Genomic DNA, 15,970 nt, shown 5'->3' with positions numbered 1-15,970 from the left:
TTGGGGGGAGGGGCATGTACTCAGTATTTTCCCCACAGACATAACGAAGCGATTTTCAGAGGCGTTTACCTGAGTAAATAGACCTGGCTGAATGTTCCCCTCCTCCGCCCAGCGGAAAGCACACGCAGGCTTTCACCTTGTGCACACTTCTAGCTGCAGTACAAAGAGGTGCTCTCAGGGTGCAGTGAGGGATACACTTTTTTTCATTTCAAATGAACGCGCACCGTTTCCCTTCATCAGCGCTCTTGGTGCATGTCCAGTGGTTTGTAGGCAATTTTCACAGAGAGACTGCCTGGGCAGTGCATGCTAAAAATGCTGGTGTACCGCTGTGGGAAATTCAAAATTGCCTTCAAAATGGGAAACGCCCCTTTATATCAGGCCCTCAGTACAATTATTTTGAACAAACGCGAGGCCAGTCCTACATCTTGCTGTGTCCGGTGTCCGGAAGGTAGGACTTTGTGTGGAAATGCCGTGTGCCAGATGTTTGCCTGAGAGATCAGTGACGGATACACAAACTGGTTCTGGGTATTTGTAATGTACCTCCTCTCTTTCTTTCCTGACATCACCAAGAAATGATAATGCAAGGGAACTCTAGCGTGGAAAGACAGGGATCTTAAACTCTGAAAGCAGCCTCTATAGCTCAGCAAAGTGCAAGCTGAGAATTTATTCCCAGACTTAACCGCAGTCAGATTTTTTTCTCTTTTCAAATGTAATTAAAAGATGAGTATATTTAGATTTTCAGACTTATTGCTTGCATATCATTGTAGAAGGCTTATTTCCCAAGGCTCACCTTTGTCTTAATCCAAACAATAGTCTAAGCAGTATTGTAAACATGACGGTGCAACGGGTCCTCGGAGTCATATCTGAGGTCTAGTTGACAATCTCACTGTCCTTAGTATGCAGCCAAGGTTAAGCTGACATTCAGATTAAAATTAACGCATCTGCGAGCATGTTTAATGTTTCATTGTTGAGACTTGCTCTTTTGTTCTGGTCCAGTTTGCCTTGGGAACTGCGGTGTCTGCTGGAAAGCTGCAGCATTCACGTGCTCAGAGGTTCTTTTCAGGACCCACATACCTAGTCTAGAAAAGGACTGAGCACAAGAAACTTTCTCAGCCACTAATATAAGAAATGTTTCTTATGCAGTAGTTTTAATTTAAATGCAATTTATAATCACTAGCATGAGGAAAATGAGTTTTGAAGGGGGTGGCAGCTTCCTATTGCTATTGCTGCGCTGGATTTATTTATTTATTTATTTATTTATTTATTCAATCTTATATACCGGCTTTCAAGTTCATTTCAAGGCGGTTTACATTGATTGAAGTTGCAGTAGCAACCTTCAAACACATATATACTAAAAACAAAACATGGTACATGACTAAAATACATTAAAACCAAAAGCTAGCTGACTAAAAATATATTAAACTAAACCCTTTCAAATCCCAACAATTCTGCCACATCTTCCCAGGTACCCCCCTTCCCTCCACCCATCCATCTACCCTCCTCCCCTCCACCCACCCATCTCCCCTCCTTCCCTCTTAGACTCTCCTCTCCCTCCTCTCCTAGTGTCTCTGTACTACTATGGAAAACGGGGTCAACTATTGCGCGTGCTGACCCCGGATTATATAAGATACGCGCGTAGTCGCGCGTATCTTATATAATCCGGGGTCAGCACGCGCAAGGGGGTGCACATTTGTGCAACTTGCTCCCGCCGAGCCCTGCGCAGGCCACCCGTTCCCTCCGAGGCCGCTCCGAAATCGGAGCGGCCTCGGAGGGAACTTTCCTTCCACCAACCCCCCTACCTCTGTCGCAGAAGTTACACCTGCTTGAAGCTGGCGTAACTTTTCGCGGGCCGGCTGCTGGTCCGGAGGCTGTGGCCACGCCCCCGGAACGCCCCTGGTCCGAAACCACGCCCGGGGCACCGCCCCCGACACGCCCACCCCAAGAAAGCCCCAGGACTTGCGCGTGTCCCGGGGCTTTGCGTGTGCCGGAAACCTATGCAATATAGGCTTGGCGTGCGCAGGGAGGGTTTTAAAAGGGTTACGCGCATACCTTATGCGCGTAACCCTTTTAAAATCCGGCCCTTAGTGTGCACAGTCTGCAAACTCTGTGCACTCTTTACAAATTGTTCACACTGATTACCAAATACAAATCAAGATGAAAAAATGAAAAAAATGTAAACCTACGAAAACATAAAACTAAAACAAAAAGTAAAAAACAAAAAATGCAAACATAAACATAAACATAAACAATCCCTATCACACATATTCTGGTAATGTGCTTAGATCCAGAAGAGCTACCACTTTTTGGTTTTCTTTTTTCATAACAACCATCTGAGATCATAGCTAAAACTGTCTTATTTACGTTCAGAATGAAAATATCAAATATTTGGGACATAAACATCAAACATGACAGTCTAGAGTAAGCTGTTTGCTCCTCTGTGTATAACTGGTTCTACGTCAGGGCTATTGTAAGATTGGTGCTTCCCTAAAACCAACGCATCCTTCTCTTCTTACATCAGCAGGACAAGCTTTTTAAGTTAGAGGATGCACATTTTGAGAATGGCAGAGGGAAGAGCCCCTATGACCCCAGACTGCTGACAGCTTCCCTGTTAATTGGTAAGTAAAGACGATGTGACAAGAAGCTTCATTACCGTGTTTCTCTTACTTTATCTTTCATTCTGAGTCAGGACATCTTGTGTGCAATTGGTCAGTTAACACTGGATCTGCCAGGGGGTCCGAGTGAAAGTCCTTCTAGCCCGGTACAGGCAAAGCTATATGAAAGCAGCTCTGCTTTTACAGACAGAGTTTATTTGAAGCAATAATAATCCACTGGTACCCACGACTCTTACTAGCCAGTTTCTATCTTTCCAATCATTGGTTTTATATTCTGTGAGAATACTCAGCATTCATTTTTGCTGTTTTAGTCTCTGAAAGGGGTTATGCAGTGTGGATTTTTTTTATATGTTATTTTTGTTTCATGTTTGTTTTTTGCTTGATTTCATTTTTAAAATGTTTTTTTTTTCATTTTTCCCTAATTTTGTGGTTAATGCGCACTAAATCCAAGTTAGTGTACACTAAGTCCATTTAGCAGGCATTAACAGATCTTAGTGCACACTGACAGGAAACCTATTTACATAAGTAAGGTGGGACAAGTTTACACAGTCCCCTGTTTATAGTATGCGGAAGTCTCTTAATATCCCAATGAAAGATGTTCATCTTATTATAGACTCTGACGAAAGCATCATCCATTTGGGCACGTCTGTTATTTAACATCACAGAGTAAAGTATCAATGATTTCTGAGCTTTCTTTAATTAAGCTCCCACGAACTATAAAAACATCTGCATGAGATGGCACTAGTATAATCCTTCTTAGGTTAACAAAGGCTTCTTACTTATATCTTTTAATATATTAGAATTCATCTGTTTTAATTAGCAGGTCTGGCACTGAAAGGATGCAGGGGAGATTCTCTCATTCCTGTAATTACTTCAGAAAAAGATGAGGACTTATTAACAGAAAGACAGTGGCAGTACATCTATAGGAACATGGATTTCAGTAATCCCAGTTTTGCGTTAATCTGAATGTATGATTTTCTTACATATTTTAGATATACTGAGGTTGACTATCAAAGTTACTTATCTGTATAACTTTAGAATTATCATATATGTGCTGAGTTTTAAATATTGTGGCCGCTTGTAACACATTGTATTCACCAAATATAGCAGCTTACATACCAAGCTCATATAATAAGAAAAAAACTCCTGCTGTCCTGAGCCCCCTTCTCTAGCCCCAGTGAGACAGATGTTGCCCATTGCAGGCAGTGCCTCCCCTCTCACCCCCTCCTTCAAACCCTCTTTGCTGCTGGCATCATGGCACTCTCGTACCACGCTGCTGGACCTTCACTGTATCTTAGCATCATAAATAACAATAACATCTTTTCAGGTTCTGTAGGAAAACGGAGGCCCAGCGAGCTGGGCTTTCAGGATTGGGAGAATGAATATGTGCAAGATAGATTTGCAATGTATGAACTGCTTTAAAGGGAAAACCAGTCCTACCTAAGCAGCCTCATTAATGTATAATGGGTATATTGTTTATTCAAGAATGCATATGCATGCATGCAGAGACTGCAACAACAGGGACAGAGGTAATAATAATACGTAACGAGAGATTACAGGTATCTTAAGACAACTTATGTGAAAGTTGTTCAAACAGAACCTCTGTACTACCAGCCTAGCTCCAGACCTTACCCAGCATCTTCCAGAACATCAGTGTAGATTTAGATATATACTTAGGGGCAGATTTTTAAAAAAGTACGCCCGCGCGACCGGCGCTAACAAAAGTACGCCGGATTTTAATAGATACGCGCGTACTAGCCGCGTGTACCTTTTAAAATCAGGGGTCGGCGCGCGCAAGGCTGTGCAAAATCGGCAGCCTGCGCGCGCCGAGCCGCGCGGCCTGCCTCCGTTCCCTCCGAGGCCGCTCCGAAATCAGAGCAGCCTTGGAAGGAACTTTCCTTCCGCCTCCCCCCACCTTCCCCTACCCGAGGCAGGCATAACTTGTGCATGCTGGGCCGGCTGCCGGCGCGCCATGTTCCGGTCCAGGGGCCGCGGCCCCGCCCCCGGAATGCCCCCGATGACGTGCTGGCCACGACACGCCCCCCCCCCCCAGGAAAGCCCCAGGACTTACGCGCGTCCCGGGGCTTTTCGCGCACCGGCAGCCTATGCAACATAGGCTCTGCGCGGGCAGGGGAGCTTGGGGCAGGTTTTTGGGGGATACGCGCATATTTTACGCGTATACCCCTTTGAAAATCTGCCCCTTATTGTGTTGATCTTTAGTAAGAATGTAAATTTTATAAACCATTGTGATCTTCATTTGGAACGAAGGTTTATAAAATGTCTAAATAAATAAATAAAATATTGCAGTTTCGAAGGGAAGTCAATTTGCTTTGGAATATGAAGAAGCAACAAAAAATATGCAGCCCAATTGACTAACCCAGGGGTGGCCAACTCTGGTCCTCAAGAGCCACCACCAGGCCTGGTTTTCAGGATATTCACCATGAATATGCATGAGAGAGATTTGCATGCACTGCCTCACTGAATGCAACTCTCTCTCTCTCTCATGTATATTCATACTGGATATCCTGAAAACCTGGCCTGGTGGTGGCGCTCGAGGACCGGAGTTGGCCACCCCTATACTAACCCTTTCCTCCTGCTCTGCATCAGGGGGGGTGGGGGGGGGAAATAAAATGCAGCCAATCAGGCCCCTGATTCTTTCAGGGCACAGATGTCGGGAGGAATAAACAAAAAATGGAAACCGTCCCCTGGTACCTTTGAATGAAGGCTGCTGGCAGCAGATCCCAGTCCTAGCTCTGATTGCACTTGAGGCACAGAGGGACTGGAGGAAACTCCTGAGTCAGAAAAAGAAAGAACGATAAAAGGAAATGCAAGCTGCAGTTGTGTGTTGGGATGGCAGCTTTTTTGCTTTTCTCCTTTCACATTTTTATTTTATTTTATCTTTATTAAATTTTAACAACTTACAAAGTATCCACTTTGTCGTGCAATATGGTTCAGTAACAATTGAAGAAATCCATTTTACCCAATTATCATATCTCATAACAGAAATACGACATCATTTGTTATAAACCCGTTAGACCCCTATTATCTGGGGGGGGGGGGGGGGGGGGAAGAACATGCAAATTAAAGGAGAATACAGGCAATATTATAATCCAGAAGAGGCGACTATATTGACCGGACATTATTTATAAGCGATTTACCCACTGCTTATTTGCAGGGACACCTTTTTTTGCTTCAATCCTTTCACGTTTATTGAAGCAGCGCCGTGACCCAGACAGATTCCTTTTTCCTAAAATCCCTCCCCGATCCTTAAAAATAACGAATCTGAAACCTGGCAGATGTGTGGCCTTTCTTACAACTTCACCATTGTTGGTATCCGAAAACCAGTGAAAATGCTGCTGCCGTCCATGGTCCTGGTAAAGGGGTAAAGGTGTCCTCCATAACATCACGACGACACACACAAAGCTAGTGCTTATTTCCTTAAACGAGGAATTATTTATTTTTCAAGCTAATGTACAATATTTCTGCCCATGTGCGTATGTCGACCTCTTTCTGTTTTGCCATTCTGTTTGTTTGTCTAACACCCAGGCTGGACTCTCTTTATACAGCTGCCATGCTGACCTTGGGGCTTGGAATGGGGGAATCATGGCATCTTGGCGCCTGCAACACTTGAGTTAATGAAACCTGGCACTTTTCCCGGGGACAGAAGTTAGAATCGGCCCGAGCATGGTGAACCTGAACATTTTAATGATGGCATCACCAGCAAGCCCCATGTTTACAGAAGGGAAGTAGCGTAGCTAATGGAGCTCGTAGGTTCATGTCGTTGCACTATGCATTGTTCTCCGGGATTTCTGCAGGGACAGGACACATTATCAGCACGGTTTTTGTGCAAGGTATCAAACTTTCTTAAGTAAGAATATGGAAAGAGTAAAGTTTTCATTTTGAACAGTTTAAGGATAATCTGCAACAATTTCACATTTGCAAAATGTTAACATCATGGGAGACTTTTTGTGAACAAAATATACCAGTTTTGTAAAACAGGAATGTGATATATTCCTAGTCAGGGTGTAGAAAAGATAACATAAGAAAATAAGAAGTTTCCATACTGGTCAGACCAAGGATCCATCAAGCCCAGCATCCTGTTTCCTACAGTGGACGATCCAGGCCACAAGAACCTGGCAAGTACCCAAACGCTAAGAAGATCCCATGCTACTGATGCAATTAATAGCAAAGGCCATTCCCTAAGTCAGTTTGATTAATAGCAGGTAAAGGAATTCTCCTCCAGGAACTTATCCAAACATTTTTTAAACCCAGCTACACTAACTGCACTAACCACATCCTCTGGCAACAAATTCCAGAGCTTAACTGTGCGTTGAGTGAAATAATTTTTTCCAATTAGTCTTAAATGTGCTACTTGCTAACTTCATGGAATGCCCTCTAGTCCTTCTACTATCCAAAAGTGTAAATAACTGATTCACATTTACCCATGCTAGACCTTTCATGATTTCATAGATCTCTATCATCTCCCCTCTCAGCCGTATCTTCTCCAAGCTGAAAATTGAGTTGTTCACTAAAAAGCATGCTGGAAGGAGCAATTCTCATATTTTCCCTCATTTGTACTTTTGCCAATGGGTGGTGCACCAGTTCTGAAAGGGAAGGTCCAAGCATACTCTCCCTATGAAAATTGTCCCAGGGAAATGTACCTGCAGAGATTTGCACTTGGGTTTTTTTCCATGGGAACCTTTGTAATCTAACCTTGATATGCCCGTGGGTCCAGCTGAAAAGTGTGCATGTTAATCCCTGGAAAATTGATGTCTAAGTGGGTAATTTTATTAGTGTGCATAATTTTGCATAAACTTGTGCATGCAAATTATTGCACAAAAACTTCCTGCACAAAGTGAAATCTGCTATTTTGTGCAACAAAAGTTGTTGGAGAAATTTACATACATAATTTTCTAAAATAAAAAAAGTATGCTCCTAAATGGAAACGCCTCTAGCACCCAGTGCTCCGGTTGTCTCTCCCTGATGTGCCGACAGGGTTTATGCACGTAATTTTATGCACAGTGATCCGGCCATTTCTAGGGGTAAAGCACTGTTGTCTCTACTACTGATGCCTGTTTGCAAGTTTCTTAAAATGTGGATGAAAAACCACAAAGTTAGTCAAAATTGCTTCTTCCATTAACTTTAACGGAAACAAATGAAATGAATGAGCAGAATAAAATGAATGAGCTTCTGATCCAAATCGAATGAACAGAACAAAACACAAAACTGAACCAAAAATCTGAAGCAAATTAAACATTTTTTCCTTGCACACTCCTTATGAACAATTACTATCTCGACAGTAACTCAATGAGACGTTTTTATTTTATTTACTTTTATAAAGTTTATTACCAATAATCTAATGATTATGCACTGTAGTGCAGTCTTTTTGGGCGACCTTTTCCTCCTTGCTCTGAGATGACATAAAACGCAGCTGCCTTGTTTTTTTATTTATTTGTATCGATTTATCCTGCCGCTCTTGGGACTAGATGACAAAAAAATACAGAGAAAAAGGTTAAAGGAAGGTTAAGAAAAGCAGGAGTGGTTTCCACTTGAGAGGGATTTAAAGTTCTTCACAGTTTGGACTGAATGTTAATTGCATGACAAGTGCTATAATTAAGTGCCTCTTCAAAACCAAGGTGAAAATGGCAAGAAAACTACAAGAGAAATGGTTAATGATCTGCTGCAGGAATGGTAAAACCTGTTCATTCCCCTCGCATTCAGCTCCACGCCTTGCCTTTCACCCTCTTGGCGTCTCTCTAGTCTTTCTCCAATCCCATGCTTTCTAATTTTTCAGAGACGTGGTCCCAGCTATCAGTGCTTTGATGGGCTTTTTTTTTACAGCATGTGCTTGTATATCCGGTGGAGAAAACCCTGGGTTTATTTATTATCTCATCCCTTCCATTTGATTTTTATAGCAGCACCTCCGTTTAATAAAGCAGCTTGCTTGTACCGGGCCAGGTTCCAGGACTGGTATGTCCTTGCAGGCAGCACTCAACACTGGAGCTTCACTCACACTCAGCTGCCATAATGCTATATGTATGTAGTATCTAGCTGCACAAAACAGAAAACACATGGACCCTTCCTTCACAGGGGTCACCTTCCCAGCCCTGGAGCAAACAACCAGGTTAGGGGGAAAGGTCCCGAGTCCCATGGAATGTGGACAACCCTACCAGTCACTCAGCTGAGGTTACCTTCCAAAATAAACGCTCCGCGGGGGTCCGTGCTCCAAAACAGAAGAAGGTTTACTCAGAAAAATAACCAAGTTTCAGCAAGGGCAGAAAGGTCCACAGCAGAAGAGCAGCAAATCCAGACACGAAATGGAGATGCTCAACACTTCTGAGAAGTGGCTCTCCAGAACTCGGTCCTTATACACCAACAGGTACATTTTTAATCGGCCACGCGCGTAAGAAACGGGAGTTAGGCGCATGGCCGGGCCTGGAGCGCACTGCGTGCATTTTCAAAGGGGCCCGACCAGGGGCAGAAGGAAAGGGGCAGTCCGGGGGGTGGGAAGGGGGCATGGCTGGAGGGGGCCGGTACAGCGGCCATTTGCTGCTGAGCAGACTGGAAGGGAACCGTGAAAGGCCTGGATGCGTTGCCACATGAAAATTGCATAAGTCCTCCCCCCTTGCGTGCACCGCCCCCACATGGATGCCTGCACCTTTAAAAATCTACCCCTAGGGGGACAAATTTCAAAGAGTTTGGACTCATAACTTTTGGAGTTAAGCTCCTAAATTGTCCCTTTCATTAACTTACTAGGGCTGAGCTCCTAAATTTAGGCTCCCAGTTTCATTAGGACCCTAAAAAAACGAGTGACTTCTGAGCAGAGTTAGGGTGAAGAAACAAAGGTCCTGATTTTCAAAAGCATTTACATGCTTAAAAATGGATTTTACACAAGTAAATACTCTTTAGTCGAGTAAATGAGCATTTAAAAATTGCTACAATATATGCCATTCAGTTGTCCATAGGATTTACCTACGGAAATAAACTTTACATGGCTTTTGAAATTTGCTACAATAGTACTTACATTTACACATGCAAATCCTTAGGAGCTTAGCACTGATTTTCAGAACTAGGCACCGAATTTAGGGGCCTATTTTTATGCAAATGAATACCAGACCTAAATTTAGAACCTTACGTTTAGGACCCTAAATATATGTAAATTTTAAACTAAAAACCTGGGAAACTAAGTTCAGCCGAAAATAGACACCTAATTTAGGAGCCTAAGGGGCGGATTTTAAAACCCCTGCGCACCAGCGGCCTATTTTGCATAGGCCGCCGGTGCGCGCAAAGCCCCAGAACGCGTGTAAGTCTCGGGGCTTTTGAAAAGGGGCGGGAGGGGGTGTGTCCGGGGGCGTTCCCGAAACGATGCAGTGTTTCGGGGGCGTGCCCCGGCATTTCGGGGGCGGGCCCGGGGGTGTGGCACCAGCCCGGGGGCATGGTCCAGGCCTCCGGACCAGCCCCCGGGACCAGAGGAAGGAGCGGGGCTGCCGGCAACGCGTGCAAAGTTAAGGGGGGGGTTAGATAGGGCCGGGGGGGTGGGTTAGGGAGGGGAAGGTGGGGGGAGGGCGAAGAAAAGTTCCCTGTGAGGCCGCTCCGAAATCGGAGCGGCCTCGGAGGGAACATGCAGCTCACGCTGGGCTCAGCGCGCACAGGTTGCACAAATGTGCACCCCCTTGCATGCGCCGACCCCGGATTTTATGATACGCGCGGCTACGCGCGTATCTTATAAAATCCAGCGTACTTTTGTTCGCGCCTTTTGCGCGAACAAAAGTACGCGCTCGCGTATTTTTTAAAAATCTGCCCCTAATTGTAGGAGTTGAGCTTTTTTGAGTATCGGCCGCTATAGATCTCTTCAATTATTAGCACTCTTCCTTCTTCTCCAGGCTTACTGATATTCCATAGATGACTCTCAAAAATGCTGACATTTGCATCTAGGGGGCAGACGTTCCTGATCCTAACCTCTGGACTATCCTCTCACCAGAGAATCCAAGAACTGGAGGATCAGACCAGGAAATCTTCTCCTTGTTGTTAGAGTTCCTTACACTTCAACTGATTCTCTCAATAACTCCTCTTCCATTGCCTTATGGGAGGTATTTTTATGCTCCTTCTTTTGTCCCACCTGTTTAAGGGGAAGAACCAACCCATCACTGAAAAACTCCCCTGAACTCCCCTGAACTCTCCCCTGAACTCCCCCTTAATGTTATTTACTAATAGACTCAATGTAACCTTTAGCAGAGACTAAACTGCCCTACATAACACGGAGAAATCCACTCCCCCCCATACAAGATAGAAAATGTTGATAAGGAGATGGAATCCATAGGAAGAGAGATATTAGATTGTCAGTTATCTCTGAATCTAATTCCGATTAGTGGCAGCCGTTGGCTGCCACTAATCAAAATGGCGCCGATGGCCCTTTGCTCTTACCATGTGACAGGGTATCCGTGCCATTGGCCGGCCCCTGTCACATGGTAGGAGCACTGGATGGCCCACGCCATTTTGAAAGATGACGCCGGCCATCTAGTGCTCCTACCATGTGACAGGGGCCGGCCAATGGCACGGATACCCTGTCACATGGTAAGGGCAAAGGCCATCGGTGCCATTTTATATTAGTGGTAGCTGACAGCCCGAGAGCGGGAGATCGCTCCCGGGACCCCCACTGGACCACCAGGTACCTGTAAAATGTTTTTTGGGGGGTCGGGAGGGTGGGGGAAGCTAAGGGATTAGTTTTAAAGGGTCAGAGTGGGTTTTTTGTTTATCAGCTCGGGCGCAGCCGATAAACAAAACCGCGATTGGGCCGGACGGAAAAAAAAACACGATGTGAATCGGAACTGGTTCCGATTCACATCTCTAGCAGACAATAAACCATAGGAACTGCAACAGAAGGACTTAACATGTACCACCTGGAGAAGAGGGAAAACAGGGACATGATAAATGCACAAGAGACAGGTAGTTTTCAGAGAAAAAGAAGTTTCAGAACAAGAGGCCAGGATCTGAAGCTAGACTGAAGAGTGGTGCATACATAGAAGAGCCTCCCGGAGAGGTGACAGGGCATAGATAGTTGCACAGGTATTTTTTTCTCTTTCATTTCACCTTACTGGGGTGTATGTAGAGGGGAAGGGTTTGTTTCCATTCATTGCATTTTATTCTTTTTGTTTCATTGTGGTTTGGTGTACATTGGAAGGTAGATACTGAAAGATCAATGTTTAGATAAGGTTAAAATTTACCCAGCTAATATACAAGGAGGGCTATGCTGCTGAATAATATCCCTGAAAAAATCGCTAGTGAACAGGATAAGTGTTATCTTGTTATTGAGGCAGTCTTAACTTATCCTGTTAACTTACCTGGATGTCAGAATATCGGCACTCCAATTAAGTTAAGCAAATAAGTAACTCTTCCCTGAAATGCCTGTTTCCTGCCCACCACTTGGGTTGATAAGTACTTATCCAGAGACCTGGCAGCAGCTAAATATTCAGTCATCACTACTTAGCCAGATAAGTCCTTACTGCTGAATATCCACCAATGTGTTTTATGTTGAAAACTAAAACCCATCTGCCTGCTTAACTTGCCAAGCTGCAAGGTTACCCCCTCTCCCAGGGGAAGGGCAGATCTCCAGCCTCTTCTGTCCTGCCGATGCTCTTTCTCAGAATTGCACAACCAACCTGAGATTTTGCAGTAGAACAAATCGGCACCATTGTAAGAAACTGCACCGGCAGGGCAGGATCAACCTCTGGGAATTGCTCCTGCCCATGGGTAGTGGGCAGATCGAGCTGTGCCGTAAATTAAGGATGACTCTGAGGGGAGCCTCACCGGGCTGTTTTTAACATACTTTTTTGGGTAAGCAATCTTCTTCTACACATATATTATATATAATACCCTTAGCCCCCAGAAGTTGTGTTCTGTCTGTCAGGAACTGGGTACTCGAAGCGTAGGCTCCACTGCAATACTGCATGGCCACGGGGGCTGTTGGCAGGGTCCCAGGGAACCAGAGGGAGGCCTGGGAAAGAGCGCAGCTAGAGGCAGACAGATGGGGAGGGAAAGCTTGGATTGGGTCAGGTGGGAGGAGGGTGCAGGGATGGCAAATACCAGGGGTAGAGGTGATAGGAGGAGGAATGGAAGGTTCTGGGAAGTGGGGGTCCAGATGGGAAGGTATGGGATTGGTCTGGAGGCAGTGATCCGATACGTCCTCCATAAAATCTTCAGTGGCTGTAACTGCTGCTACATTGCCCTAAAAGTAATAATGTTCTGCTGGAAACCTGTAGTTTGACAATCAAAGCAAGTTGTTCTTTCAAAGAGAAACTCGAATGTGAATGTTTTTGTTCAGTGTCTGTTGGTAAAATTCTTTCTTCAGTGCCAGGCATTCTGTGGGTTTCTTATTCCCCCAACAATTTTATAAATCCAAATAGATGCTAACAATGCTTGTTAATGTTCAGTAAAACTGAGTATTTCTAGATAACACTGCAGTAAAAGTCTGACGGCTGCATGCATGCATGAGGTTTATCCCAATAAAATATTTTATAACAGGAGCACTCGAAGTCCTTTTTCCTGCTCTCATGCTGTGATCTCTTTCCATCCCATAGATGGGGAACTGTATTCTGGGACCGCAGCAGACTTCATGGGCAGAGACTTTGCCATTTTCCGGACTTTGGGGCACCATCATCCAATCAGAACGGAGCAGCATGACTCCAGGTGGCTAAACGGTATGGAGCTCCTCGATTTTACCGTCTCTGCTAAGGCTCACTCCTGCAGCAAGGATCTCATTTCATTAATAGCACAACAAGCAGGACTGCTAGTAGTGTCAGAGCAAAGCGGACAAAACTTCTAATATTGCATTGGTGGGCAGTTTAATTTCAATTTGCAGGAGCCAAAATGGTACCAGCTCCTGAAAGCAGCTTCAATATATGAACTTAAAACATTTCTATCCCACTATCCGTCTTTATAGATCCATATGTATGTCCCCTTGTTTTCCAGTTATACATTTGTGGGCAGTTATCTGTTTATGTGCCCAAGGACATCATTTCGCTAAGTGAACTTGTGTGTATAAATTTGCTTTTCAAATTCTCACGTACCACAATTACATGCACACATTTACAGCTGCTGTTTGGTGTTCCCAGAATTTACATGCATACTCTTTAAAAATAAACCTGCCCAGACTCCATGCCCTGGAATGCCTCTCCATTAGAGAAACCTTCTCTCTAAGTTACTTAGATAAGACTTACATAGGATATTAGGCAGTAGGGATGTGCGAAGCCGGAACCTATTGGTTCGGGATTCGTTTTTGGCCCACCGTGGGAAATTTCATATTTCCTGCAGTTCAGGCCTTTAAAATTCAGGGAGACCCGAATTTCGTTTTAGTGCACACTAACGGGGTTAGTGCAAGCTAACAAAAAAAAATGTTAGCGTGCCCTAACGGAAGTTAAGGCGCACTAACCCCGTTAGTGTGCACTAAACCTGAAAACAAATTTTTCCTGAGATTTCAGGAAAAATTTCAGGAAAAATTCCTTTGGGTTTCAGGCTCCCTGACCCAGGACGAATGCACATCCCTATTAGGCAGCGTGGCTATGCTGCTGAATATCCTCGTTTTGGGGGTTACTTAGCCGGATAAGCCATGCTCTGTGGGTGGTTTAAGCAGGTAAGTATGAATATCAGCACTTATCTGGGTAAATTAGCAGGATAGGTAGTGCCACCCTGATCCACCCACTGCCAGCCCAATAACGACTTAGATAAATGGCTTATCTGGCAAAGTGGCTACCACTGAATGTAGCCTGATATTCAACCGCTGCCAGTTAGCCGGATAAGTCCTACGTGCTAGGTAGTGCTGAATATTGAGCTCACAGTATCTTTGCAAGCACCGTTTCTAATGTGGCATTTGTGTGGGTAAAGCATGACGTTTCCCGCAGAAGTCCTTCTTAGAAGCTCATTTTCAAAGACAAGGCTGCTGATAAAACACAGTGCCCTCCTCGTATACAGGGAAGCGTAGCACCTGGTGCCAGGGCACACGTAACTTTCCCCACAGCGTGAAGTGGCGATCTCACAGATGGAGTTACTGAGGAGTTTGAATGTACACACACACACACTTTAGAATCATCAAAAATATGCGCATAATTTTTCTCTGAAAAATCTCCTCACACAAGTTAGTAGGTGTAGATATGTTCGGCTAATTTCCAGAAGGAGGGTACATGCACGCTTTCCCTTTCACTGTCCATGCAAAGTTCACTGGTAAAAAGTGCCCTGCAGATTTTGCTCCCATGCGGGCAGTTATTAAATTAGCCCATAAGAAAGCACATGATTTTTTCTAACAAAAGCACCAAACCAACCACATGTCATGGATGTTTTACCAACCCTGTGTAAAGGTCAGCAAACAAATGCTCATGCTTTATCAGAGATCCCAAAGTCCACCTTTATTCTTCAATCAAAAGTCAAATTTAAGAAAAACATTGAAAAGTGCTTTTTGAGTCAGGAAGACTAAGGTCTGTGTGTGTAACTGGTTATAGCACCACACTGCAATGCATGCTTTTCTTTTTGGCGTACTCATTGTTATCATCCATTTCGATCAGTACTACAAGCATTGATATTTGCAAGCACTGATTATTGCAATGCACTTCTACTAGGTCTACCATACACCTCACTAAGACCACTGCAGGTTTTGCAAAACACAGCTGCAAGAGTTTTAACTGGCAAAAGTAAAAGAGAACACATCACGGAAACACTGGCTGAACTACACTGGCTTCCCATCGAACAAAGAATCCAATACAAAACACTGTGCACCATACATAAGCTAATACATAATGAAAACGCAGACTGGTTAAATACAGCCCTCCGAGTATATGTCCCTAACAGGAACCTAAGGTCAGAAAATAAAGCTCTCCTGACTATTCCATCAGTCAAAATGGCAAGACTAACACAAGTAAGAGAGAGGGCGCTAACATTGGTAGGACCCATACTATGGAACTCCATGCCCTTGGAGTTAAGATTACAAAGAGACAGCAAAACCTTTAGAAAAAGTTTGAAAACCTGGCTATTTAAACAAGCTTTTCAGAAAGAGAAGGGAGAATAGAAGCCAGGGATGGGCAAAGCATGAACAATTAAACAACCATACACACTGCAGTAATTCACTAAGTGTGTAGTTTTTAATAGACAGCGCATCATCACTAAGGACAAGTTACTATTATAAAGTTAGTTCTGTACTTAAAACCGAGATAGAGAGACATGGACATGATTCATTACATTTAACAATGAACATTGATCACAAACTGTTACCGAACCTTATGGCATCTGTGTAAACGGACAAATTGTAGTATCATTACTTTTTATGTGCCTTAATGTAAACCGTTGTGACTGTCCCCACCAAACGACGGCAT

The 15,970-nt window shown here is 44.2% G+C and overlaps 1 protein-coding gene across 3 annotated transcripts in view; it reads left to right on the top strand.

The window, feature by feature from the left end:
* The window catches only part of SEMA3A (semaphorin 3A), a 461,793-nt gene that overhangs the window by 271,388 nt on the left and 174,435 nt on the right, over nt 1-15,970 (top strand). For 2 of the 3 annotated variants that reach the window (XM_029615639.1, XM_029615641.1), the window contains 2 exons: nt 2,519-2,615; nt 13,190-13,309. In XM_029615639.1, coding sequence (XP_029471499.1) covers nt 2,519-2,615; nt 13,190-13,309 — 217 coding nt within the window. The remainder of the gene's footprint in view (nt 1-2,518; nt 2,616-13,189; nt 13,310-15,970) is intronic. The other variant, XM_029615640.1, reaches the window with a different exon arrangement.

This window comes from Rhinatrema bivittatum, chromosome 9 (assembly GCF_901001135.1).
Source record: "Rhinatrema bivittatum chromosome 9, aRhiBiv1.1, whole genome shotgun sequence".
NCBI classification, from domain to species: Eukaryota; Metazoa; Chordata; class Amphibia; order Gymnophiona; family Rhinatrematidae; genus Rhinatrema; species Rhinatrema bivittatum.
This window is presented reverse-complemented; position numbering and strand designations above follow the sequence as displayed.